This window comes from Stegodyphus dumicola, chromosome 7, assembly GCF_044657685.1.
Source record: "Stegodyphus dumicola isolate Sdum_Otavi_A_Nest chromosome 7, ASM4465768v1".
NCBI lineage: Eukaryota > Metazoa > Arthropoda > Arachnida > Araneae > Eresidae > Stegodyphus > Stegodyphus dumicola.
Window position 1 is genome coordinate 106967349 of NC_140774.1, and position 27388 is coordinate 106994736.

Here is a 27388-nt window from a genome sequence, read left to right on the forward strand (position 1 = left end):
GTTTGTCCAAAATTAGAAAGGGGGAGGACTTACACGATATCCCAGCATAAAAGAATTTTAAGGTTATCTAATGATTCTTAGAGTAGATTTTGCAAGCATTAATTTAAATGTCTTGCTTTCTACTTACTTGTATGAAGTAAAGGACACATTTTTATCAGGAAAAATTTTGGATATCATATTTCAATGAAAATAGCCCTGTTCTCAAATCCATTTGGAAGATTTTTTTGTGTGACATTTATATGTATGGACCGAATAAAAATCTGTGCCTTTTCCAAAATGGATTGTAAAATGGATTTAAAACAGATGCAGATGAGATTTTTTTCGCGACACCTGTCCGTATGTATCTCGCATAACGCAAAAACCAGAAGCATCAAAACACTGAAATTTTGTATATGGGACTGCTAAAACATGTAGTTGTGCACCTCTCTTTTTGTTCAAATTGGCTGCACCAAACAACAAACACACATATATATATGTATATATATAGGATGATTCTAAATTGTTTTTACAAATTAAGGGATTAGTACTCATCCAGATAAGCAATAATTATCATAGAACATAGGGTCGCATTCCATTCTGAGAGGCAGAAAAGAAGAATATTAGAATTCCAACCTGAACTTACAACAGTTTGGCAAACACTCAAATGCACATCTTTGGTTGGCAAGATCTCAACCTCGCAAACGTTTGCAATAAGTTAATTATCTAATCAAGGGCTGAATATTATCAACTAAACCCAACTTTCACAGTATGCCGAGATTAGCATGAAAGTTCATATTGTGTTCAGGATGTCAGAACTTCGTGTCCCATAGAAGGGCGCTTCAAGTAGAATGAGCGCAGCACAGTAAGTTCAGGAGGACAGGAGAGAAGATGACATAAGGGGAAAACACTGCTACATTGATACTTGATATCAAGGTAGCAGTTTTTCCCCCTAATAATTTAGATAATTAACTTGTTGCAATTGTTTGCGAGGTTGAGACCTTGCCAACCAAACATGTGCATTTAAGTGTTTGCCATCAATGTCTGAGCTCAAATTAACACTCGAAAGCTAAGTTTTCGGTTTTATCCATTTTGTGCATTCTCTATGAGTTTTTCATTAAACTGATTGTGCAACTTTTGGTCTCTTTCATTTGGTTTTCCAACACTGTTTAAGTTCAGGTTAAAATCCTAACATTCCCCTTTTGTGCCTCTCAGGCTGGAATGCCACCGTATGTTCTATGGTAATTATTGCTCTTTTGGATGAGTAATATCACCCTCTTAATTTGTAAAAACAATTTAGAATCACCCTGTGTATGCATATATACACCCACTTAGTTACCCAGATCGGTGAGCTCAGTATTCTTATTCTTATATATAGGTAAATAGTGCATTTTTTCCTTTGAAAGTGATTGAATTATGTTGTTCTTATGTTCTGATTAAGATTTTTATGCCTTCACTTAATCTGCATGCAATCGTTGCAGAATTATCAAAAATTTAAAAGTTGTTTAAATGGTACCAAGCACACAAGGCCACCATTTGTTTACATTTGAAACTCTTAGTACAGTAGTGAATTAAATCAGGTTGTGCAGCAACTTTAATGATAGCGCCTTTTTGCTGAGTGATAACAAAAGTAAAACTTTCAGTTTTGTGCACTGAAAAATCTCTTTTCTTGCCCATTGGCCAAATTGCTTGTTTCTGAGTAGAATCTCTATAACTGTATTCGGAGTTTTATGTTTTTCTGTATTTAAAAATTTTTATTATGATGTTTTGAGTTTTTATGTATTTTTTGCCTTGCCATGAAGTGAGAATTAAACTAGTTGAATGAGAAATATATATCTAATGAAAATCGAGGACATAAGTTCAAATACGATGCAGCAAAAAATGTGTATAAATTAATAGGCCGTACAACGAAGTCCACATCAGATTTTTTTTTTTAAATAATGGCAAATAAGGTATGCACATTTGAATCAAAAGAGAAGATTAAAATATGATATGAAAAATGTGCAAAAGGCAACAAAAATGGAATACAGGAGTATTTTAATATATACACATTGACTGCTAAATTATGCATATGAAGATAATTACAACTACTTATAACTAATTTCTAGAATTAACAACTAAAGATGAGTGAAACATAGAGGCTTCTCAAATTTGATGCAGTCAGCCAGCATCTGATGGATACAATCTAGGAATCTAATGAGTAATTGTGAAAGCAACACACATATTCAAGTTTCATTAATCATTTACAAATACTCACGAAGTTATCATAAAGACAATAGTACATAACCCGAAAATGTTTTTACGTTAGTAAGTGTAAAAAAAAAAAAAAAAAAAAAGAGCAAAAACATACTTTTTTAAAATAGTAAAGCCTTCGTTTAGTGGTACCAGGCCGCCCAGGTCCTTTTCTTGGATCCTCATCCTTTTTTATGTCTTCATCAGCAGTATCTTCAATTGTTAAATCTTCAGATTTAACGGCTTCTTTTCCAGTTGGCAAAAGATTATCATCTAATTCACCTAGAAAAAATAAGCAATCCATCTATTATTTTTGTTTCAACATTATGGTAAACAGATCAATTCGAATAAAATTATTTATCTTCCCACAAAAATTCAACTTTTCTTTGGCTAATTTTGCATAAATTCAAATCATTAATGATTTCTCAACATGTTAAATACACGATTATATGTTAAAACAATTTACTGAAGTACACAAATCAAAACTGGAAGAAAAATACAGTAATATTGTAAGGATCTTAAGTTTTACTAACGTTTATTTTATTTTAAATCTTTACTATCACTTCTTATTTTCTACTTCCGGCCAGAATTATAAGCGTTAACGTATTTATGCAAAGTTTGTCTGGCGAACGCCAAGTATTTAAGTTGTGGCTTTTTGCCAAGCGAGAGAGAGGAAGCAGTTAGTCGAAGCAGGCCGCTTACTTTAGAAGTTTTACTCAGTTGCTGGTTGCCTTCCAGGCCAGAGGTTTAATCCTCTTGATAACTTTAAACGTATTGTAGTGTTCACAGTTCTCTGTACTACATACGGCTTCCTGTTAATATAAGGCCAATCTTCCACGTTTATTATTTTAAAGTTAAATTAGAGTTTAGTTATATTTTTATATTCTTACGTTTAGACCACAAGTAGTGGGTCTTTGTATTCCGAAGTACGGAAATTATTGTAAATAGAGAAAAATAAAGGGTTTTGTATACCCTTCTTGTGTATCCTGTCTACTTCCCACAGTTATTGAACATAGCTTTAGTAAGCTCTCTGTTCCGAGTCAGGTACTTTCATGTTCTCGAAGAAAGTAAGACGGAACATTGAACCTGATAATATGAAGAAAAACTAAAAAAACTTAAAATTTAAAAGTTTCTTTTTTAAAATTAAACAAAGTTTAATTCTGAAAATAAATAAAAAGAAATTAGCTTGCTATTCAATGTGTTTGGTTAGAATTATATCTTCCTATAGTTTTTTTCATCAGTTTTGCTAACTTAATCATTAAGGCAAATCATTCATTAATGTTCAGTAAAAGTGTATCTTACTTAAATTAACTCATTCCCTCACAATATTGCTAAAATGTGATCTTTATTTTTTCAACAATTATGATAGTCATGAATAAAGATTTATTTTCAGAAAATAAAAACTTAAGAAGGGGAGGAATTGCAATCTGATCTTTTATTTCTATTCTCACTTAAAAAAAGTTTTGTGCTAAATAGTTATTGCAGGTCCAATAATTTAGGAACTAATCGTCAGAAATTCAAGCTACTAAGCTTAAAACCATATATGCATATATATATTATTAAAAAAAAAAAAAAACTTTCAAGTTAGGAGTGCCAAACAGCAGGGAAAAAACTAACAACAATATTGTTATAAATGATTGCCACATGGAGAATTTTAAGCTCAATTAATAAAGAAAAAGCATACTATATTTACTCATAGTCACCCTTTTTTCACAAATTTTATTGAATGAAAATTGAGAAAGGAAAATTAAGTGAATAATTTAATTTCTGAAGGACAAAGTTACAGTAAGAGCACAATAAATGAACAGTATTTATGAATAAACAACTGGGAAACTATCACAATATTATTTATTTAGAAGAAACCTACATTCTAATAACATGGTAACATTAATACATTGCACTTTCTAATAAGGTATATGTACTTTTATTTCTCTGTATCCTGAAACTTGCCCGCTTTTATTGTTATCCACTGTTAATCTCTACGCCTCAAATAATTTAATGCCGCTGGAAATGCTGTGTCATCTGCTGCAGCTTGTAAGTCATCGCCATTGTTATTATTTTCATTACTATTCAGATTGTATTCCCATGTGCAATGATCTTCATTAGCATTTAAACCATTAAATATCTTTAGTTTCCTTGAAGATTTTCACTACTATTGCTCCATCAATTAGAGCCCAAGTACCCAAAATTCCACCAGCAAATCAATTAGTGAGATGGAAACAATCAGTATGTGGATGCATCCATTATAAAATTAGTCATTTTTCTGAAGATCTTGAGGAAGAGGAAAATAATATAAATACTTAAAAAAAAAAAAAAAAAAAAAAAACACTACTAATGTTCTATTTTTTTTTTAATGCAAAATTATTCAAACTGTAGCTGTGCACTTTTCTTTCATTGATGAATTATTTGCTAACAAGACACAAGAAACATTTGCTACAAGGAATTATGTATTAAATAAACAATTTTTGTTCTGGTAATTTGCATTCTGAAAACAGCAACACCTGGTTTTATGTGTTTATATATTTTGATATATACACAGCAGACAAGCAAGAATATCATTACCAGTTTCTCAATGTAAAGATGAGGTGATATTTCAGGCATTATCAACAAGTATGATAGCAGCCTGCCATTTCTCTGATGCAATATTTTAAGAAACAACATTATGCAAGTGTATAGCACATGATGAAAATTAAAACTATGAGGGAATGGAGGCAAATAAAATGAAATCAAAGTTTTATTTCAAAATGATAAGTACTTAGAAGTATTTGCAGTGCATTTATTTCAAGTATATACACATATCATTCCAATATCATTGAGACAAACATTCCTTATTTTGAAAAATAAGAAACAAATACATTTACTCTTTTCAAGCTAGAAGAGATTAAAATAGATGTCTAATATCTGATGATAATTGATAACTAAAAGGATTTAGACATCTAATCAAAAATTAATATCAGTGAAGAATAAAATTATAAGTTTTATTTCCAAATTGCTTTGCTTGCATTATCAGTGTTAATTTACAGCATTAAAAATTATAATAATCCTACCATGAGTGAAACAAATAAGTTACACACACACACACACACAAAAAAAAAAAAAAAAAGGGGGGGGGGAACATCTTTTATCATTCATTTTTATTATTATTTAATTGTACGAAATTCTACACAATTCATTCCTGTATAACTGAGTATTTGTCATGTCCATTAACTATTCTATCATCTCCTTTTTCAAGAATTAAGAAATAGTACTTACACCTTAATTTAATTATTATTGGGATTGATCGACAAGAAATATTGTTTTTATGCAATAATTTCAAAAGTGCTATACTTTGCAATAGTGCTGTGGCAAAATGCAATAATTGTATATACAGATGAAGTAGCTGTCCTGCTAAGAAACTTTACATCCATTATCCTTTGTGGGTGGTTCATTTAAGATGAGTGGCAGGCAGCCTGAAAAATCATCTTTGTCAATGCATGCTCTATAAATTTCACCAGGATAATAATACAACAATGGCTTCTAAAAAGATTTTCAGTGTATATCCAAATGCATCAGATGTCCGCAAATGCCCCTGGTAACTTCAGTTTTCCAGTTGGGAAATTTTAACTTTACTGATGCCCATCCAATTGAGGAGATGAATAGAGCTGAATAATCACTTTGTAAGGTTTATTTTTATTTTATAACCTATTATTTTATGTTAACTCTCTTTCCTATCAAGCCTCGTTTCATTTCCCTGCGAGAATGCAAATTTCCAGTGTGTGCAATATTCAAATTAGATACAAAGAAGGAAGTATTTAAAGGAAGTTTTTCTAGGGTGAAATCAGAGCATGTTCTGCCTGATTGAAAGCCATGTTGCTAACTTTGATTTCTGTGGCGATTAGAATTCTGCAGCATTACCTTTTTCTTGCTATTATTGGTTTGTTTACATCAACTTTGGTCACAGCCAGCTTGTGCACTAGTTAAACTGTGAAGTCGACAGGTGATACTTAAATCATTTTTAAGTTTGTCCATTAAGCTAAAAGCATTGGCTTCTGTAAGCAGTAGTTGGTGCCTTGTATTAATAAAAAGATCCTTTACACCCTTCTTCTGACTGTTGTTAATTTCAGACATAGCAATAAGTTGCCTACATCTACCAAAGGTTTTGGTCACAGTTTACAATAGTGAAAGACTTAAAACTTGATAATGGCAACTGAACTTTGAAACAGACCATGTATCAGGAAACTGCAAGATTTACATTTGTTCCCTCAACATCCCAAATTCTGCCAACTGCAGTTAAATCCATGGCGGGATTTGGATTTATTATTGATACAATAAGGGCTGTTCTGAAACCAGCAGTCATTTTAGATGAGAAAAGCTTTGTGATGAAATTTCTCAAATAATTAAATTCCCACTTCCTATTATATCTAGTGCCAGATGCATAAACAGTCACTATGGCCACTGCTGCTCTTAGAGGCCAGGCCTCCACATAGTACAAATGCATTGGAAAATCTGTGGTGGGTGAGCCTGGGAGTGAGAGCTACACATTTGTAAATCCTAAGAACACTCTCAAAATGTTCCTCACTGTAAAAGATAGGGCCAAGATCGAATTTGAGTTATTTTGTAAATTCCAGTCGAGGAATTAACAGATTTTATCTTAAATCAATTATTTATATATAAATTCTTCTTTGTGCAGAAGACAGCTCCGAAATTCAAACTGAAAGATACATGAAACATTATAAATGAAGCAGTCAAAAATACCGATATGGCAAAGGAAAACAAGAAGTTATACTATGACAAGAAAAGACTGGAAGAGATTTACAAGGTGGAAGACAATATTTTGAGGGCAAGCATTTTTTACCATGGGCAAGGGAAGACACAGTAGTTAAATTCTGTCTTTGATTTCAAGGTCCATATGTAATTGAAAGGACTAGAGAAACAGTGGTTTACCTAACTGATACAAATGTGGAACAGACAGTAGCAAATATATGTCAAATTAAGCTCTATTATGACCGAACTAAAGTGCTCATTTTTAAGGGTATTTTTCAAGAAGCTCAATCAGAAAGTGGGAATTCAATGAGGAGCAGCACTATAGAACAAACAAATTTCAAAGTATAGGAGTAAGTCGAAAAGAGAAAGGCAACTACAAATACAAAGGACCAGCCAAAGAAAGTAAGAAAACAACCAGAAGAAAGAGAGGTCAAGAAAGAAAGGAATCCAAAAGGAGAGGTGAACAAGCAAAGGATAATCAACACGCAAAGAGTCAGAGAGAAAGTTCCATCGACAGAACCCAAGGACTGAGAGGAACCAATGCCGAGTAGCAAGCAGCCAGCTGAACAAGTCTCCACTACACAAATTCGACCATGAAAATTCATCATTCCAGGTTGCATGAAGTGCTGAAGGAAGGACCAGCAGGGAATCCAAGGCTGAACAAACGAACAGTTGAGATGAAGGTATGTTCTCAATCCTTGGGGGGGGGGAGGGGAGGTGCCAAGAGTACATGATTGGCTGAAGAAACAGAAAGCCACGGCAAAAGAGCAAAATCCTGGCAAAGGTTCTGCGTTCTCCAAGTGGGTATCTATCACATATGGAACGACTTCGTGGCAAAGAGGCTGCAAGAATTCAAAAGAACAAAATGATAAGTAGAATTTTTATTTTTCCTTATTAAGGTTTAGCACTATTTTATATCTAGAAGTACTCGTAGCTATACTCTTGAATTTCGCCTCCGGTTACTTTAGTGCTTTAAAGAGCAAGAAGCTCAGAATTTAAGTTGCAATGATTTATGCTCATTTTTAAATTAGATGAGAAACAAGAATTCAATTTTAATATGAGAGACTGATATGAGGAAATGCAAAGGAAAACGTTAAGAACTTCTACACAGTGTATCTTGACGTAAAGTGCAAGCTGAATTTTTTAATTCAATGCACTGTAAATGTTAAAAGTACTCTCAGGATTTATGTATTAAAATAAATGAAATCTTGCATAGTTATAAGAATTAAATTTGTATTATATGAATAAGATATTTATATGCAAGCTAGCAGAAATACGAAAAATTTAAATTAAAAGTAAAATCCAGCTATCTGCATGAGTCAAAGTTAGGCTGTCCAGCCAACACTCAAGTTTAACCCCTTAACTGGTTTGCCCATACAGTGTACAGTTTACTAATATTTGGCCACATCTTCTGCCCATATTTTTAATTGACCGAGAGAGAGCTTTTAGTATTAACATACTTCAACAGATGGCGCAGCTTGTCCATGTCATTGAAAAGTATTCAAACTGGTTTTTCCTTTGTTACCAAAGTTTGAAATACTTGCCATTGTTTATTCTTGATATTTTTGTTGTTATATACATACCATTGTTTATTCTTGATATTTTTGTTGTTGTGATATAGTGTTTTCTGGTTGTGAATTCAAAGCGTCTCAGTTATGGATGATATAATTGACAATAATATTTTATTGTTAGATGTTTCTGATATGAATTCAGAACAGTCTTGTAATATTCTGGATTATTCTTCAACTGACTCGTGTAGCGAGTTCAGCTCTGACGAAGATTTGATTTCAGCTAGAAATTTTATCGAAACCGATATGGAAAATCCACCTCCTCCGTGTCCCCAGTTTAATTTTACTGGTATTCCAGCCGTAAATGTACAATTTGATCATACTTTCGATGAGCTACAGTTTTATCAAACTTTTATTGATTCTTCTCTGATGACTAAAATTGTAGAAGAAACAGATATGTGAAACAGTGCATTCAATCAAGCATTGCAGGGAAATTCTCAAGAAGTAAATTTTGGGAGAAAGAAAGAAGAAATGTCTGTGGAAGAGATGCATATATTTTTTGCCTTGACTATAACCCAGGGAATTATAATGAAGCCTGGAATTGATCAGTACTGGAGCAAAAGACATTCCACATACACACCCTTTTTTCCTCAAGTAATGTCTCATCGTCGATTTCTTCTTTTACAACAGTACTTACATTTTTTTGATAATTCAGTATTAAATGCCCAAAATTAGTGAAATTATGGCCAGTTTATAAATATCTGAATGAGAAGTTTAGTTCGACGTTGACAACAGAACATGATGTAATGATAGATGAAAGCCTTATGCTTTTCGAAGGATGATTAGGGTGGAAGCAATTTATTCCTCTAAAAAGAGCAAGATTCAAAATAAAATGTTTCATGTTGTGTGAGTTGATTTCTGGTTATGCACGTTCTATAATAATATATACAGGTAAAGACATGATTCTGAACCCAGAGTTTTCTATGTATTTCCTCACAAGTTTTTATGACAATGATGCAGCCTTTACTTCATAAAGGATACTGTCTTACAACAGATAATTACTATTCTTCACTGGAATTAGCTGACAAATTAATTTCATGTTGAACGGATACATATGGCATTCTGAACCTAAACAGAAAAGAAGTCCCAAAGGAAATGCAAAAGAAAAAACTAAAAAGAGGAGAAAATATAGCATCACAGAGAGGAAAAGTTACTGTGATGAAGTGGATGGACAAAAAAAAAAAAAAAAAAAAAAAAAAAAAGTTTCATTACTGTCTACAATTCCTAATACTAAAAAGGTACAAATCCAAGTCCGCTCTGAAATGAAAAAGTAACAAAAAATTTTTATGGATTATAATAACCCAATAGGAGGAGTAGACTGCATGGACCAAAATTTGAAAAATTGTGAAGTCATTAGAAAGAGAGGGAAAAAATATTACAGAAAATTTTTTTCTACATTTTTGATATTGCCATATAAAACACATATATCATCTATTGTAAGAAAGAGGAAGAAAAATTCAGTTACATTCAGACTTGATCTTGTTAACAGAATTATTGAGAAATATAATTCTGGAATGAATCTCAAATGTGGATGACCTAGTTCTGAGCCTAATCCTCTGAGACTGACAGAAAGACACTTCATAGAAGTTATTGTTCCTACAGAGAAGAAACTAAGACCTTCTAGACAATGTGCTGTTTCCTGTTCCCAAAGGAATGAAACTGGAAAGAGAATCCGAAAGGAAACACGGTATTTCTGTCCTGGTTGTGATGTAGGACTTTGCCTAACACCATGTTTTAAACTGTACCACACAAAAATGACTTCCAAAGAAAACAGTATTGAAAAGTATGAATTTTTAATACATGGTAAGTTTTTTTTTAGATAATTGTTTGTGAGATCTGTAATACAGTCTTCATTGCATGCACACTGTGATTACAAAAAGCAAACGTTTAGGGGCATAAGTATTAGAAATATATAAAATTTAAAAAATGTTTCATTAATTATGAAAATTAAAAAAAAATATTCTTTCATTTTTCTTTTATAACAAGTATGGAATTCATTACATGCAATAAAAAATATACTTTCTTTATGAACATTTCTGATAAAAAATTGACCAGTTAAGGGGTTAAAAGCACACTCTTGTTAGCACGTTAGATGCAGTTTTGAAAACAAAAAGTCTTTGAAGTCTAGCGAGTCGCAATTTTTAACATGTACAGTACAGGTTAGATGGTAATATCGTACTACTTATACAACAGACACTGTCTCAATTTGCACTTTAGCGCATTGGAAGAAGAGATTTTATTCATGGAATATATAAGTTGAATGAAAGTGCAGATAAATTTAAATGAAATGTTTTAAATAAGAATGAGATAATGCAAATTGAAGCAACGTATCGTGTTTTGAATTTTTTTGCTAGCCTTTTTCCCTTCCAGATTTCTAGAAGGACCTGAGCTGCTGAAATAATGCTTTTAGAGAGGAGCCAGCTCTTTGTAATGTAAAATAAGAATTGCACTTAAAATTTCACATTATTGTAAGAAGCTGGCTCTGAATTCTTATATAGTTAGAATTTCAGATCTTAATGAGGTGGTTAGGGACCTCCTTTTTGTTTACATAAATTCTATAGGGAAAATTGTATGTTAAAAATTAAATTGTAATTTAATTTTATAACCCATTATTTTATGTTAACTCACTTTCCTATCAAGCCTCATTTTATTTATCTCCTAGAATGCAAATTTTCAGCACACACAACTTTCAAATTAGGTAGAAAGAAGATAGTATTTAAAGGAAAGTTTCGGAGGGTGAAATCAGAGTGTGTTCTGAGTGAACTTTGATTCTCTTGCAATTAGAATTCTGTAGCCTTTGAGTGCCAACTTCAGTCAGAGCCAGCTTATACACTAATTAAAATGTGAAGCTGTTAGGCTATACTTAAACTTCATCAATTTTAAGTTTACCCATTATCTTTGATTTAAACCAAAAGTGAAGGCTTCTGTAAGCATAAGTTGGCGCCATTTATTAAATTTTATTTGGATTAATAAAAGGGTCCTTAAATCCTTCTTCTGAGTTTGCTGTAATTTCAGACATAGCGATGAGTCGCTTACGTCTACCACAGATTTGGGTCAGACTTTATGATAGCAAAAGATTAAAAACCTGATAACCTTTGTACTGAGTTTTAAAGCTAATTGTTGTCAGACCAGCACAGAATTAAGCAATGCACTGCCATTATCACAGTTACAGAGCAAATCAGAAAGGTCTACAGACACAGAATTCAGACACAACACTAACTCTCAACTGACAACAAATTTCAGTGCTTCTTCATCAGGAAATCCTTGCTTAGAAAGCAGGAAAAAGAATAACATCGGCATTGAACTGTCACAAGAGAAGAAAAATATGTTACAATAAAACACAAAAATTTTTCACAAATCAGATGCTAGGTGAAAAATTTAAAACTAGGATTAATCCCCCAAAAGATTTATAGTGAAGTTAGTGGAGAACTGCATCTTTTGAAGTTTTGGTATGTGGTCATATTATCACTGTAAACTTTTATTCTCTACTAGACGATTTGACTCAACATCTTTGTACGAAAGATTGTGCCTTGGTCAACACAAGGAGAATTATCATGTTCTCTAACAATACAAAAAGTATATAGAATGCATATCACCCAGATAAAGATAAAATTAGACAAAAAAAAAAAAAAAAAAAAAAAAAAAATTGCCCTTTTAAAGTACTTATCAGACAAATATGTTGTGATAGATTATTATTGCTTTGGATCTCTACAGCACTTTCTGAGAAGATATCATTTTGAAATACTAATCAGGTAAAAACAGGTCTTGCAAAATTTTTTTTTTAACATCCAATTTGCCTTCCCTTTACAAAAAGAGTATTTAGCATTTAGTTCTATGACAGCGAATTGTTATAAAAAATGATAGCAATTACGTGACTGATTTACAGTCACGAAATAGCTTCGATTTCTATTTTTTTTTTAGTCAGTCATTTTGAGATATTCTCCAGGTAATTAGTGAACTCAGATTTAATAAATTCTGCATAAACAAGCAATAAAAAATTAGCATCAAGAAATTAAAGGCCTGACACACACACACACACACACACACACACACACACACACACAAAAAAAAAAAAAAAAAAAAAAAAAAAAAAAAAAAAAAAACACCTTTTCTGTTGTAAATCTTGTAAAACATAATATTCAGTATAAATTCCTTTGCCTTTATTCAAATAAACTCATGAATAGGTTACTTGAAAAAACTTGCACATTTTTTTTTTTATTTTCTTAAACATTAATTTTAAATGCAATATATGCTTGCAGAATTTTAGAAAAATTATCTAAATGCAGTGAAGATTCTGAAAAAATAAAACTTGAGTTTTTGCGTGATCTTCACCCCATCCCCTCCAAAACTGTGATTAGTAAAACATACAAAATGCTTGACTTATTTACATAAAGCTACAAGTGTCATATATTTATGCATATTTTTTTCTGACATATGCTTTTCTAGGACCTATCACATATCAAAAAATTTAATAAAAAATTTTGTTTTATCTAAGATGAAACCATTAATATCATTTTGTTTTGTAATTGACTTCTAAACAACATTCTAAAAAATCTTGAATTTCAGTCATAGGAAAACAAATTCAGTTAATATTCGCTCTTGAATATCAATAAAAATTTTGAGTTTATGAAACAGATTATTTAAGTATTTATTCCCAAACCACAGTATAGTGTAGTCTTCCCCATTACATACATGTTTATAAAACTTTGTAACTGGAATAGATACTGAGTGCCAGTGCCAAAATACTAAAGACACTTCTTTAAACTTACGTCAGTCAGCCAATGACTTACAATGACAATGAATTCTTTTCATAAAGACCACTTATCTTAGAAGAAATAATTACTACTATAGTTAGTTCAAAAACGGATAAAACCAAAGATTTGAGCAACTCTGAAAGAGGTAGGATCAAAAATGCAATTATGTGACCTTTGAAATGGTTTATGTTCTAAGTCTTTTTTTCATGCAACAGAAAATGGCTAAAAACATACTTCAGGCAGTAATGATAATTCTGTTCTGAAAATGCTGGTAAATGAAAGCAATGAACGGCAGATGGCATAAATCATTCAGAGCAACATGACAAATTGGAATTCAATGAAATTCAGGCATTTCATGAGGTGTATATCTGAATGAGCAAGACAGACTTGATAATAGATAGGTTTTAATAAAAGAAGATCATCAAGAGTACTTTTGTTAAGATTGGTAAATAAGCATGATTGCATACCCAGGAGCATCAAAATTAAACCTGATGATTAACATAAGTTGCTTGATTCTATGAATTTTGTTTCCTGCTCCATCATATACATGGCAGGGTCAGAACATGGTGCAAAACAGAATGCATTCATTAGCCCTTCTTGCCTAATGACAACTCTTGAAGCTGGGGAAATGGAATTATGATCTGAGGAATATTATTTCCCTAGAGTATGATGGGCCCTTGATATTCTGGAAACAGCTCTCAGAACTGCAGTTTATCTCTGAGTATTGTTCCTGATAATATACATTCATTTATGGCTGTGTTGTTCCGTAATGCAGATGGTCATTTTCAGCAAGATAATAGGTCACTGTGCACCATTGGCCTCAAACTGGTCTGAAACATGGAATTAAGATTCAAATTGCTTCCATGGCTAGCCTGACTTAAATTCTAATGACTTCAATTCGTGTGATAAAGTAGAAATATCACTCAACATTTGGAAACATCAATCCAATCTGGATAAATTCAGAGCTGCCATTATGTCTCAACATAAACTAATAATCCTCAAAAACCATATCAGCATGTTGAATTCATACACAGAAGAATAGTGGCAGTGAATGCTAAAGATAAACTGATGTGTTATCAGGTGTTACTGTGTACATGGTAAACTAATGCGTCTTTAATATTTTGGCTACTGAGTGTATGTTACATGCCATGTATGTAAAAAAAAAAAAAAAAAAAAAAAAAAAAAAAAAAAGCCTGTAACACGTTTTTTTAACATGCTGTATATTTAGTAGAAATTTTTTTAAATAATTTTGTGGTCAAGATAAAACATTTATTCATTAAAATTAAAACGAAGGTAGAGGGAAACAACTTTACCAGCTTTATGCAATTCTTCACACATTTTTAGAGCAACTGCCATTTTTGCAAGCTGTTTGCTTCTCATCCAAGGACCCTAAAAATTTCATAACAAGTAATATTGCAACAAGTAAAATTCAGATAACTTGATTATACATTATTTTCGAGCATTCTTTACTAAAATTACTTTCTCATATACAGAGAAAAAAAAAAAAAAAAGGAAAATTTCCTCACAACTAAAGCTTTTTTCACTGGGGAATTGATTGGCAGTTTCAAAACACACTGGAACTGAGGTGTAGAGCCAGAAGAATAGTCTTCATTTATATACCACTTTGGTGTTAGTCTTGTAAATGTGTCACTAGGAAGTTTAGCACAATACCTGTTCAGTTAAATAATTACAAATTATTTGAAACCAATACAAAATATAATGCATTTAAACTGAATAAAGAAAACCAAATACACTGAAATTGAACAAAAGTAAGCATTTAGTTCTTAATACTTTACATAGATTGAAAGATAAACGCTTCATCTTCAGTACACTACTGTAATTTAAAAAAAAAAAAAAAAAAAAAATTAGATGTGATTTATTTAAAATGTCCTTAAGCAAGAAATTGCTTGCAGAAGTTTTTCAGAAACTGTTATGATTGTCATTAACATCTGGCAACAATCCACTTCTATTCTTTGCAAAGAAAAAGAAATATATCTTTAATAATATCAGAATTTTTACTTTGGTAATTTCCTAAAATGGCAAATGTAACTGAGTTAAGATCAAAAATTTATTTACTAAAAAAAAAGTACTTGCATATTATCCTGTCAACTGTGAAAGTTTGGTACTATTGAACCATGAAAGTTTGCTGAGATCTCGCTCAACTTGCACCAACCGTTTCTGTGGAATTCTGAAGGAACTCTTTATTTAACTCAGTAAGCCTAGCAGTATATTTTTAGACAGCTAGACTAAGTGGCATTAAAAAGATTTTAAATGTCTTGCAGTGCATTCCAGAGTGATGAAACTGCACATGGAGTAAGCAAAAATAATCATGAATTCAAATGATATGCATTTCCCTCAATTACTGCAGCTGTTATCTGGCAGTGGGAAAATAAAGTTGTTTTTAAGTTTTTCGTAATGCATTTTGTTAGCTCTTTCTTCACATTTCTTGAGAAAATAGTCGACTGATGCAGATAAATGAGGTTTTTATTTGGTTATATTTTATCCTTATATAGATATAGTTATTTCACCATGCTGCAACTATTGTTCAGAACTAGTTAGTAGAAATTCCCACTCAAATGTTAATATATTATAAATATATCACTGGGTATTCAAGCACTCTTCTTTCTTATTGCAGGCCATACCATAATTGCTTTCTTGTCTTCTTTAGATTGAAAATATGAATAGGAAAATATTCTTGCTTTTCTAAGGAAACTGAAGGCAATATTGGTGGATCACCTGAAATTGATAAATTGATGGATGAAGAAGAAATTGACGATGAGAATGTAGATGCTCCAATTATAAGGGATATGCTGAGAAAGTTAATCAGAAGTAATATCAGCAGATGATGAATCTAAAAAAATAGAATTGACTTCAACCTTAAAAAAAAAAAAAAAAAAAAAAAAAAAAAAAAAAGCTTTTAAGTTAAAAATACAGAAAGATCAAAAATAGTTTCGACTATGACAATACCAAATTTCATGAAGCTGATGCAAGCAGAGGGAAAATATAAGGATTTTCTTGTAGCACTCAAAAATGGAATAGAAAATGAATCTCCAGTTGCTGTGTTTGAAAAACTTGCTTGTTTCTGATGAAGTATATGATTTAATCATTGAAGGGGTAATTCACTACTTTAAAAATTACCATTATTTTAATATTACCACAGAAGATATAAAAGATATTCATAGGGTTTTTATTTTTTTTCCAGCTACCATACTCTTCCAAGTGAAAGAGATTATTCGAGTGAAGCAAAAGACTTAGGAACTGAGTTGGTTCAGAATGCTTGCTTAAAAATTAAATCATATATTCACTTCCAGAATAATTGCAGCGCCTCTGAAAATAAGCCTGACAAATCATTTGCAATAAAATTCCTTTTGGAAAAAGTGAATGAAAATTTTAAGCAGTGAGGAATTTTCAATAAGTGCTTGCCTACCAATGATATGATTGTAAGATGACCATTCTCTAAAACAATTAAAAAAAGTTAAGCTTTGGTTTTGTGGCAATAGTGAATACTGTTTTAAATTTTCATTGTATTGTGGAAAAGAACAATCCAAGAGTTCATGCTTTAGATCACTGGAAGAAAGAGTTGCAATGAATATGTTATCCATCACAGAAAATCCACCAAGCCATGTTATTTTTTTAATACATATTTTTTTCACTAGCCATTCTTTACTACATAATCTTTAAGAAAAAGCTTTTGAGCTATTATATAACATAACATAATTGAAGTGTATTATAAAAATTTCCAGCGAGTTGAATAAAATGCCACGTAGATCATGCAATTATTGATTTGATGAAAATAATGAAATAACAATAGTTAGATGGAGGGATAACAAAATGATGGCAGTTGTGACTAATTTTGATAACATTAAGTGCACTTCAAAAGTGCAAAGATGGTCAAGTAAGAAGGAGGACAAAGTAACAATCCCACAGCCAAATTTAATAAATACTTATAGCAAATATATGGAGGGAGTAAACCATCACGATTGGTTGTTAGAAAAGCACAGTATTGCAATTAGAGGTAAAAATAACATAGGTATTTGTTCACATGAATTATTGACATGATATCAATTAATGCAAACATTCTTTACAGAAATGAAAATGAAAGATTTCTGAAGAACTATAGCTGTACACTATTTAAAATTGAGGATCAGAAGAAGAGTTTCAAAAGGGCCTTCCAGTTTTCCTTAAAGTTCAAGAAGCAATGTTAGTAATGATGTTTGTTATGACAGATTGGCTGGATTAGATACATAGGCAGGCAAAATGCATAATGATGTTGCCAACTTGCAGGCTATAAATCAAGACCTCTCACATTCTGTACAAAGTGCAGTACTCTTTATGTACAACGTGCAGTACTCTTTATGTAAAAATTGTTTTACAGAATTTCACACACACACACACACAGACAAAAAAAAAAAAAAAAAAAAAAAAAAAAAAAAAAGAAGAAGAAGAAGAAGTTAATATTACAATTTACTAGCATTATATCCATTTACATATATATTTAAGTTTGTTAAGTTATAATATTATATTGCGTCTTTTCTTAATTTTATTTCATTTAAAAGCTTTAGAAATATTTTAAACACTGCATTATTTTATTTTATTATTATTGCACAAAGCTATTTTTTTACATTTCTATGTATTTTGAAATACATACATGTTTTTAAAGTGGTGTATTTTTATTTTATCTAATTTTAGCTTTTTAAACATTTTTATGAAGTACTACTAAGTCATCTGTTACATACTAAAAAAATATCACATCAACGCCCAACAATCTATTTTTTTTAGTATGTCTTAAAAAAAAAAAAAAAAAAAAAAAAAAAAAAAAAAAAAAAAAAAAAACTGAAAGGTTTCATGTTTTAAATTACATCCAAAGGGGCTTTTTTCTTAACGTTTTGTGTGTTACCTTTATTTATTAAATATGTTCTTTTCACTTAAACCATAAAATTCAGTGCAATAGCAATGTCGCAAAATAATTTTAAAATAGGCATACCTTTAGAATTTCCGATACACAGTTACGTGTGCTGGAGATAAAAAGGTTTTTTTTCTCCGCAGAGTGTTGCCATTGCTCGCTTTTAAATCGTTGAGTTTGTCACTCAAAAATTCGTTAAAGTTTTACAAAATATGAAATTAATAAAAAAATTTCAAATTTGGTCTTCCACATGCCCATTTTATAGGAGGATTATGTCATTCAAAATTTGTTGGCTCTATGTACCGTTGCTTTATCACAATGCGATAAATATACATACATTTATGCAGATTTTTCATTATTTAATTTCTTCAAATATAATGCAGGACTCTAACATTTGGTGGCAACAGTTTGAAAAAGAATTCGCCGCAAAGTCGCAAAACGGAAACAATAGTCCTTCAGGGACAAAGCCCCTTTGGACTAAAAAAAACTACTGGCAGTTTGATTAAATTTCAATTATAATATTCATAATGAAAACAAAATACTCAAAACAAGATTTTTATCCAATTGCTTCCAGAAAAAATAATTTGAGTGCTAATGGGATAAACAATCAGTATTCGATTCGCTTCATTTCTGCACTTTGAAAAAAGGCTTTCACTGGCTTCTACTATTTTGTTAGGCCCTCCAATTTTACCAGAAATTATGCTTATAAAATGCTATATATATATATATACCAACTTCCTACAACTGTTAACTGTTTTGTCAACCATATTCAGCCAATTACATCATATATATCAATACAGTTTTTTTTTATGGTAGGATCCCTATAGCTTCGAAAATAATCCACTGCTTGCAAGGTAGAACACACAAATTTTAATCACTTTCTTTTAAATTCTAAGAAAAAATACAGCAGCAACAGTTAATTTATATCCTCATTCATAAAAACATAATGTGGCTTATCGAGGATCAACTGTGGTTACATCAAACAAAAGCGCAGATGTTATGAATGTGTTGTTATGCCACATTTAACAATAACTCACGCTAAATCACACCTATTTCCCGATTTTCACAGTTGACGATATAATACATAAGTAAGGGGGAGGGGGAACAGAATTCATAATGCAAATTTTGGTGTAACCTGCATATGCATGTGAGATTTCATTAATTTTTTCTGAATTTTTAAAAAGGTCTAACGATTTCTTCTTTTATCCAACGTACATACAGTAAAAACTGAATTACCTGGAAAGCCTGAGAAATGTCATATGCACAATACGTGAAAACTCCAGGTGATTCAGCACATGTAAAAAATGCAGCTCACAGAAGAAAAGTCAAATGAATGAATGAAAGAAATTTCACGTCAAAAATACAAAAACCTTATTCATTATCACATTGAATACCAAAGCCTACATTTAACATTATGTATGATAATTTTTTAGGGAAAAAATGCATTAAGACATAAAAGGCAATGTATTTTAAAAGCATAAAAATAAAACTACAGTCAATCATGGAAGTAGGTTAAGATGTTGCAAAGCCTGCATCAATCACTCCAGCAAAAATTTGAAAGAACTGACAACTCTTTATTTAGTTAGAGAATCAAGATACAAAGAAAACATAAATTGCTTCTCATAATTTTTTATATTGCATTGCCACTATTTATCCGTTTTCAAATAAAATCACATATCATAACCTATGATGCACACCTTTTTGATGCAAGGATCCCATAATTCTGTAAATACTTTATTGCATGTTTCATTTTTGGCAGGTCCAAAATTTTAAGAATTTTTCCAAAATGTGTGGGAAAAACAGACAAATAGTAATTAACTGAAATTCTTCTTCACAAAAACTAAACTAGCCTATTGAGAATTAATCAATCAAATATAAAACCAAAACAAACATCTTATGATTGCTCTATGAGGCCACATATATCCACCACGGGAGCTAAATTATGCTGTCCGATGAATTTTTTTTTTTTTTTTTTTTTTCTTTTTTCTTTTTAAGTCACACATATGGTGCATGACAGGTTTAGAAATTTGCTTAATTTTTTTATTAAAAGAAAAAAAAATTCTAAATTTTAAAATGTTCAGGTTATTTCAGCTTACTAGTTTGTTGAACACTACATATACATGATTTTAATGTATACAAAAAGGACATTTTACATGAGGATACATTATTAAAAAAAGATTTCTTTTCTGAGATCAAAATTACAATTCATATTAAGACAGAATTTTCTTATATCTGAAGCACAAGTTCCATAAAAAAAATTCTATGAATTTTATAATATAATGATTTATTGCCTGTCAATAACTGTAATTTATTACAGAAACCTTCACCATCATTAGAACATAAGAACTAGAGCAGCGGTTCTCAACCTTTTGACTAATGCATATCATCTAAACAAAAATTGAATTTTAGTACCACCACTACAAAGTACTACTACACCACCACTCTTGAACAAAGCTCAGCATAGATCGCATAAATTTACAAGCGTTAGAAAAAAGAAACTCAATCAGGATGTTGGGGTTTTAATTTTTGAATTTAATAGTTAAAAATACTTTGCTTCTTTGCGTACCACCTATTTTTCTCATGAGTACCACCAGTGGTGCATGTACCACCGGTACCTGAATAGAGTATTTTAAAGTTGACATAAATTATGATGTTACAAATTCATGTATTTACTTATCACAGTTGTGGTATGAAATAATAATTACAGCAAATTATTATCATGAAATGTGGATAAATATTTGTATTAAATGACTCACTTTGCTTCACTGATCAGCACTGCATATTAATACAGTCAAAAGTCGTTAATTCGGACACCCATAATCCGGACCTCAAAGCTAAAAACTTTCTGAGCATGCGCCGCGCTGACACCTGCGGATAGGCGATTATGCGTGCGCGTAAGACCTTTTACGTCTGCGCAAGTGCAGAATACGTTTTCACGTGTGCGTTTTATGTATAACGGACGGAATAAGCTAAAATTATCTAATTATCTATTTCAGTTAATGTTGATGATTGTGTTGTTCCTTAATTTTCGAATTGGATCCGGCTTATTATTTTTTGCAGACTGTAAGAGCAATACTATAAAAGTAAACTTGAACTTTCGATTATATCAAATAGAATTTTCGATGCTGGAGTTCCCAAACGATCTACAAAACGAAAGTATGTTTCGATGTCCATCAAACAAAAAGTGGAATTGCTGCAAAAAATGGATAAAGACACGAAGAAGGTGACAGAGAGGTTAGTGAAAACGAAAAAATTTCGATTGACAAGTTAGTCGGTATTCTCGGCACAGCAATTACGGGACTTGAACAGCGGAACTTCGTAACTGAACAAGAAATTATGTCTGTTTATAGAATTAAAGAGAAAGTATTATCACATAAAACGAAGCAACTTAAACAACTTACATTGAAAGAAATGTTTAATAAAGTAAACAAATAAATATTAAGCTTTTTTTTTTGTAAATTTTGATACCCTTTAGATCATAATTGTTCTTTATTTCATAAATTACGGTTTCATATTTTTAATTTTAGAATTTCTGCATGCCATCTTACAAGATTTAAACTGATGATCTATAATCCGGAATCGCCGAAGTCCCGACGAGTCCGGATTAACGACTCTTGACTGTAATAAGAAAGGTAAAAGAAAGGTCTTAACCCCTTAATTGCCACGGAAAACATACAAGATTCATTTCCCAGTGTCACGGTTTTTCACACATGCGCACGTACTTATGTGACATATTAGGGGAAAAATAAGTGCAAGTTTTGCTTTCTAAAAACTGTTTACTTTCACAAAATAAAGAATAAAAGAAAAAAAATGAATGCACAAAATTTAATGTTTTGAGTAAAAGTATAATAAAAAGATGCAAGTATAATAAAAATGATGTTTTTATAATAAAAAAAAATCCCTAAAATGGAGTTTCGATCAATTAATTTTTAGACCAGTAACATGTAATATCAGGTTTCAGTGTTATACCTTGTGAAATCAGTATGCCTAAAAAAACATATATTTCTTCTGAACTGGTTGAATGCCACAATTTTGCTCTTGATTTTTCGTTTGCAAGGTGTTGGTTCATATACTCGTCTACAAAATGGTTAGTTTCAGTAACAATAGAAGCACAAGCAGTTCATCAAAAAATTATTCAAAAAAGATAAATCGGTTTGAAACATCTGTTATATCTTTCTTTATTCCTGAAACCTACTACAAAAAGTAAACGAAAACGGAGGACACCGAATAAAAAAAATGTGTTTTACTTGCTTAACACCAGCCAATACCGTGCAGTCATTATTTTCATAGCTTTAGACACACCTCTCTCTCCAATTTCTCCCCACACTTCTCTGAAATAGTATCCTCCTTCGCATACTTTGTCAAGGTCATTGTGGTGTTGCATTCCAAAGCTTTGCGAATAATTTTATGGGTAGCAGCGCAAAGCAAATGATAGTAGTTTGGAAGGGCGTATATATATACGCCCGTTGCAGTTAACGCATTGGCTGAGCAAAGCATAATATACGCCTGCGGCAATTAAGGGGTTAATCCTTGCCAAGTAGCAAAAATTTTTTATTTTTATTTGCATCTTGAAAACCTTGAAGTAAAAACAGTAATACCTCTCCGATGTGTTAACAGAATTATACAACATATTTCCCCTTTTCTTTACTAATGTTATCTCTAAAAAATCAAGAGAGGAAAATTATGAGAATAATTTAATTTTCAAAAGATGTGAAGTAGTCATGGATAAACTACAGATAACAATCACAATATTTCTTGGGAGAAGAACATTCCGGTAAGAATACATTAGTAATATCAACATTCCAATATTTAATAATATGTCTTCATTTCTACTTCCCTACAACTTACCCATTCTTGTTGTTGTTTATGCTACTGCTTAGGCATCATATCATCCACAAATAATTATAGAACGTAAACGTGCAGCTGACTTCGTCATACTATTGAGTGAATGTAAGTTCGTGTTTGCTTTACTGTGATGGATAAGTTCTTCCATCAGTCTGGCATAAAGTTCAAAAGTTAAAAGAAAGAAATATTCAGTGTGGCCTTTGCAGGTAGTTAATAAAGGTTTGTTTTTGTTAGTAATGTGAAAACAATCATTATGTGGATAAACCACATTAAAACTTTGACCAGCTTGTTCTTTGAGAATATTCAGGAAGAGAAAAATTATGAATATTTTTTGAATATTCAGAACATGGCACTAAACATCTTGGGGGGAGATATTTGAGGAAATATCTTTTACACACACACACACACACACACACACACACACATATATATATATATCTGTACAATAAAAACTCTGAAAGCAAACTTTGAATTTTAATTGGAAATAGTCTCTCTTATTCATTATTTTAATTTAGGTAATCCCCTACATAACATATGCATTCACCTAGGTTAGTCCAGGTCAAACTATCAATATTCAGTGCTCTTATTACCATTTGGCCACTGGCAGGGCACAGCCTCAACAGACTGAAGAAACAGAAGCACTTAAAAAGTTATATAAACAGTTCCATTGATAATCATAATTTATCTCTGCAAATTAAAAATACAGCTAAGTAGTTATACCTGAACAATTATTCTGAATGGTATTTCATACTTCACTCACAATTATTTTATGTCCATTATATGTTAACTCATCAAATACTGCTTAGTATCTTAATTTTTACAAATAAAACATGGAAAATTTTACACATCTTATGGCAGATAAAGAGTCAATGTTCACAACTAGTTATATTATTAATATCTGAGTGGATAAAGTCACATAACGAAAGTTAAATATTGGAAGTGATAAGCATCAAGTTGTATAAATGTATTAAGTCTTCATTACTTTTTCAAACATTACGCAAACAAACCACCCTAAATTAGCCGTAGAAAAAAATATAATTATTCTCTTGATTGTTTATTACATTATATGACACTGCCTTCACAATATATCAGATATAAAATGTTTTCAGAATTGTAATACACTTTGTTATTCTAAAAACAATAATTGCTTATAAAAATTTTCTCTGAAATTTGTCGTTTTTAGATTAATCCATATCACATGACTTTTATACAATACTGGTGATGTAAATGGAACTCAAACACCAAACAATCATTTTAGAGCATTATTAATTATCCAATCAAAATGCACTGAAACTGAAATTAACTACCCACTCTGAATAAGATACCAGGCTCAACACAGAGCAATTTTGCACCTGTTTCTCTGTCTAGTTAAACTCCGACTTGCTGCTTCTGTTCTTGCCAGAAAATTTCAAAAATGTAAATGTTATGTTCTGGAACAGGCATGATTAGTGTGCCACATTATTTGTGGGTGCAAAATGTTTTAACTAAAATAAAATAATTGTTACTGAAATCAGCTATGATTGCTAATAAAATATGTCACATCTACCACATGAACGAATCTGCAATCTATTATGCGATTTGGGTGGTACACGGCGATTTTTGGTGGTACACGGATACCAAGTTTGTGCAATTATTTGACTTATTTTGGCTTTGTGTAGCGGTGATTTTAGCGCCAAAAATCGCCGCTACAGAAAGACACAATAACAAGTCAAAGAATTGCACAAACTCGGTATCCATGTACACATTGACCTATTTTCACTTTAAAAAAAAAAAAAAAATCGTAGAATTGAACAAACTAGGCATTGCACACTCCCTTTATCCATGTACATGTCGACCTATTTTCATTAAAAAAAACATTAGAGAATTGCACAAACTGGCATTGCACACTCCCTTGACTTTGTCCATGTACACATCGATATATTTTCACTTAAAAAGTCAAAGAAGCACCCAATTCTACAGTAGAGGCAAATAAAAAATACATAATCTCATTTACTAATTCAGAAGTCAAACAACAAAAATCAGCGTTAATTTACAAAATTTTCACAGGACTAGTTTCGATGGTTTTACCGAACCATCATCTTCAGCTGCAAAACCGCAAATGAACAAGATAGGAAATAATGTTTAGATAAGATAAGAAAGCCTGGACAAGAATAAGCAAGTGGCGCCATCTGTTGGCGAAACCAGAACTAAAACATAATTTCTCTAAAAGCCGAAGGCAAATTTGGATTGGAATTAGGATCGTTAACTAGAACAGAAAGATTTTTATGAATGTGAAATGCCTCTAGAAAATCCAGTTCTCCAATGGAAGATGTTTTTTGAATAATTTTGGCAGCAGAAAAATTGAAAGTGTGATTTTCGGACCAACAATGTTGAGCAACAGAAGACTTCTGTGTTTCCTTTTTTCTAACATATGCCTCATGTTCTTTGACGCGAAATTTTAAGGCTCTCTTAGTTTGGCCAATGTAAATTAAACCGCACTGGCAAGGAATCCTATAAATACCCCAGGAATTCATATCCGGAATGGGGTCCTTGAGTATAGAAGTTGGAATTTTATTGATGGGAGAGTAAACAACCCGAAAGTTAAATTTCTGCAAAATATGTGCAACTTTATAGCTAATTGATGGAAAGAAGGGAATGACAACAGAATTTTTATAATCTCCTAAAATAAGAGTGTGGCTTTTAGTGTGTTGAGATGAGAATTTTTTAACTGCTTGATTAATAATGTTGGGTGAAAAGCCCCTGTCAATAGCTATTGCTTTTAAATAATTTAGTTCTTCATCAAGGGCTAGTTTGGAGGAGCAAACTTGAAGGGCACGGAAAACATAGGAATAAAATGAAGCTAACTTTTGTTTAGTCGGATGACATGATTTAAAGTGTGGTGGAAGGCAAACCGATGAAGGTTTACGGTAAACTGTAGTACTGAAGTTGGATATGTTACGTGTGACCAGAATGTCGAGAAACGGAAGAGAATTGCAAGTCTCAAGTTCAAAAGTGAACTGAATAGCAGGATCAATAGAATTCATTGTTGAAAGAACTTTATTCAAATCATCTTTATTACCTTCAAACAGGGTAAAAGTATCGTCTACGTAGCGGAACCATGCCGGGAATTTTAAAGTTTCAAACAATTTTGATTCATAATAATGCATGTAGATATCAGCCAGGATGGGACTGAGGGGGCTTCCCATGGCTAATCCCTCAGTTTGCTTGTAATATTTATTTTGGAAAACAAAATGTGTTTGTTTCAAACAGAGTTGAGTGAGAGAAATTAGCTCATCAATTTCGATGCAAGAGAAATGAAATTCGCGAAGTCTGGTTTCTAGACATCTTGTAGGGTTTATATTTATTTTTAACTAACATTTATTTTAAGTTTAAACTATCTTTCCTGTCAAGCCTTACTTTCCCCTGGAACTGCCAATGCCAGAATATGTAAATTTTAGTAGAACGCGCAAGCATTCAAATTATCAGCGGAAGTATTCTGATTTAAATAGAAGGAAACGAGTTCGGTGTGATATTCTTACTTAGCGAGCGCGGAGGTAGCTAGCGAGAATTGAAGAACCCCGCGTTGCGGCCTATGTGCTTGGCGGGAAGTAGTGGTAATCATTCCAGTGAGCTTCAAGTCTGCTGAATTAGCAGCGGTATTGTAAAACACGGTGAGTTAGTTATTTTAGAGAGCCTCGTAGTTAGAATCTTGTCTTTACTTTCTTTTCAGGTTATTATTTTTATTTGACTGCCTAGTTGGCACAGTCTGTAAGCGTCAAGAGAACGCAATTGTAATTTATTACGTTGAATAAAAAGGGACTTAAACCCTTCACAAGGCTCTATCTTTTATACAAGTTTTCACAGTCACCTCTTGGTTGCGTGCAAGTTGGAGGCGCGCGACGTTATATTGGCACTCGAACAATTATCGAACTGAAATGGCCGAAAATTGGATGGAAGCCGCTGGACAACACCAAGAAATGACAACTCAGTTAGAAGGATTTGGATACCTGGTCCAGACTTTGAGAGCATCAATCAAGCCAAACGTCCATTTCGACGGAAAAAATTCGGTGGCGGTATTTTTAGAAGGTCTAGAAAACCACTTTCAGCTCTACCCTGTGCCTGAAAGACAAAAAGTTGCCATCGCCACATCAGCACTAAGAGGACAGGCCGCGCTATGGTGGAAAAACATAGGCAAATTTTTACTAGGTGAATTTGGAAGCCAGACATATACATTTGAAAATTTCAAAAAATCGTTAGTAAAGGCCTTCCCCATAGTGAAAGATCGCGCACGGCTGGAAGCCGAACTATATAGTTTCTATCAACGGGATACAGCACAATTGACGGACTTTATTTTACGAAAAATCAAGCTAACGGATATGCTGTATGGA

The 27388-nt window shown here is 31.9% G+C and overlaps 1 protein-coding gene across 2 annotated transcripts in view; it reads right to left on the reverse strand.

Annotated features, from left to right (window-relative positions):
- Window positions 1-27388, reverse strand: part of Dcr-1 (Endoribonuclease Dcr-1) — a 169519-nt gene that overhangs the window by 54235 nt on the left and 87896 nt on the right. For both annotated transcript variants that reach the window (XM_085820689.1, XM_085820688.1), the window contains exons 7-9: window positions 14800-14944; window positions 14587-14662; window positions 2327-2490 (exon numbers count right to left, since the gene is read on the reverse strand). In XM_085820689.1, the coding sequence (XP_085676815.1) occupies window positions 2327-2490; window positions 14587-14662; window positions 14800-14944 (385 nt within the window). The remainder of the gene's footprint in view (window positions 1-2326; window positions 2491-14586; window positions 14663-14799; window positions 14945-27388) is intronic.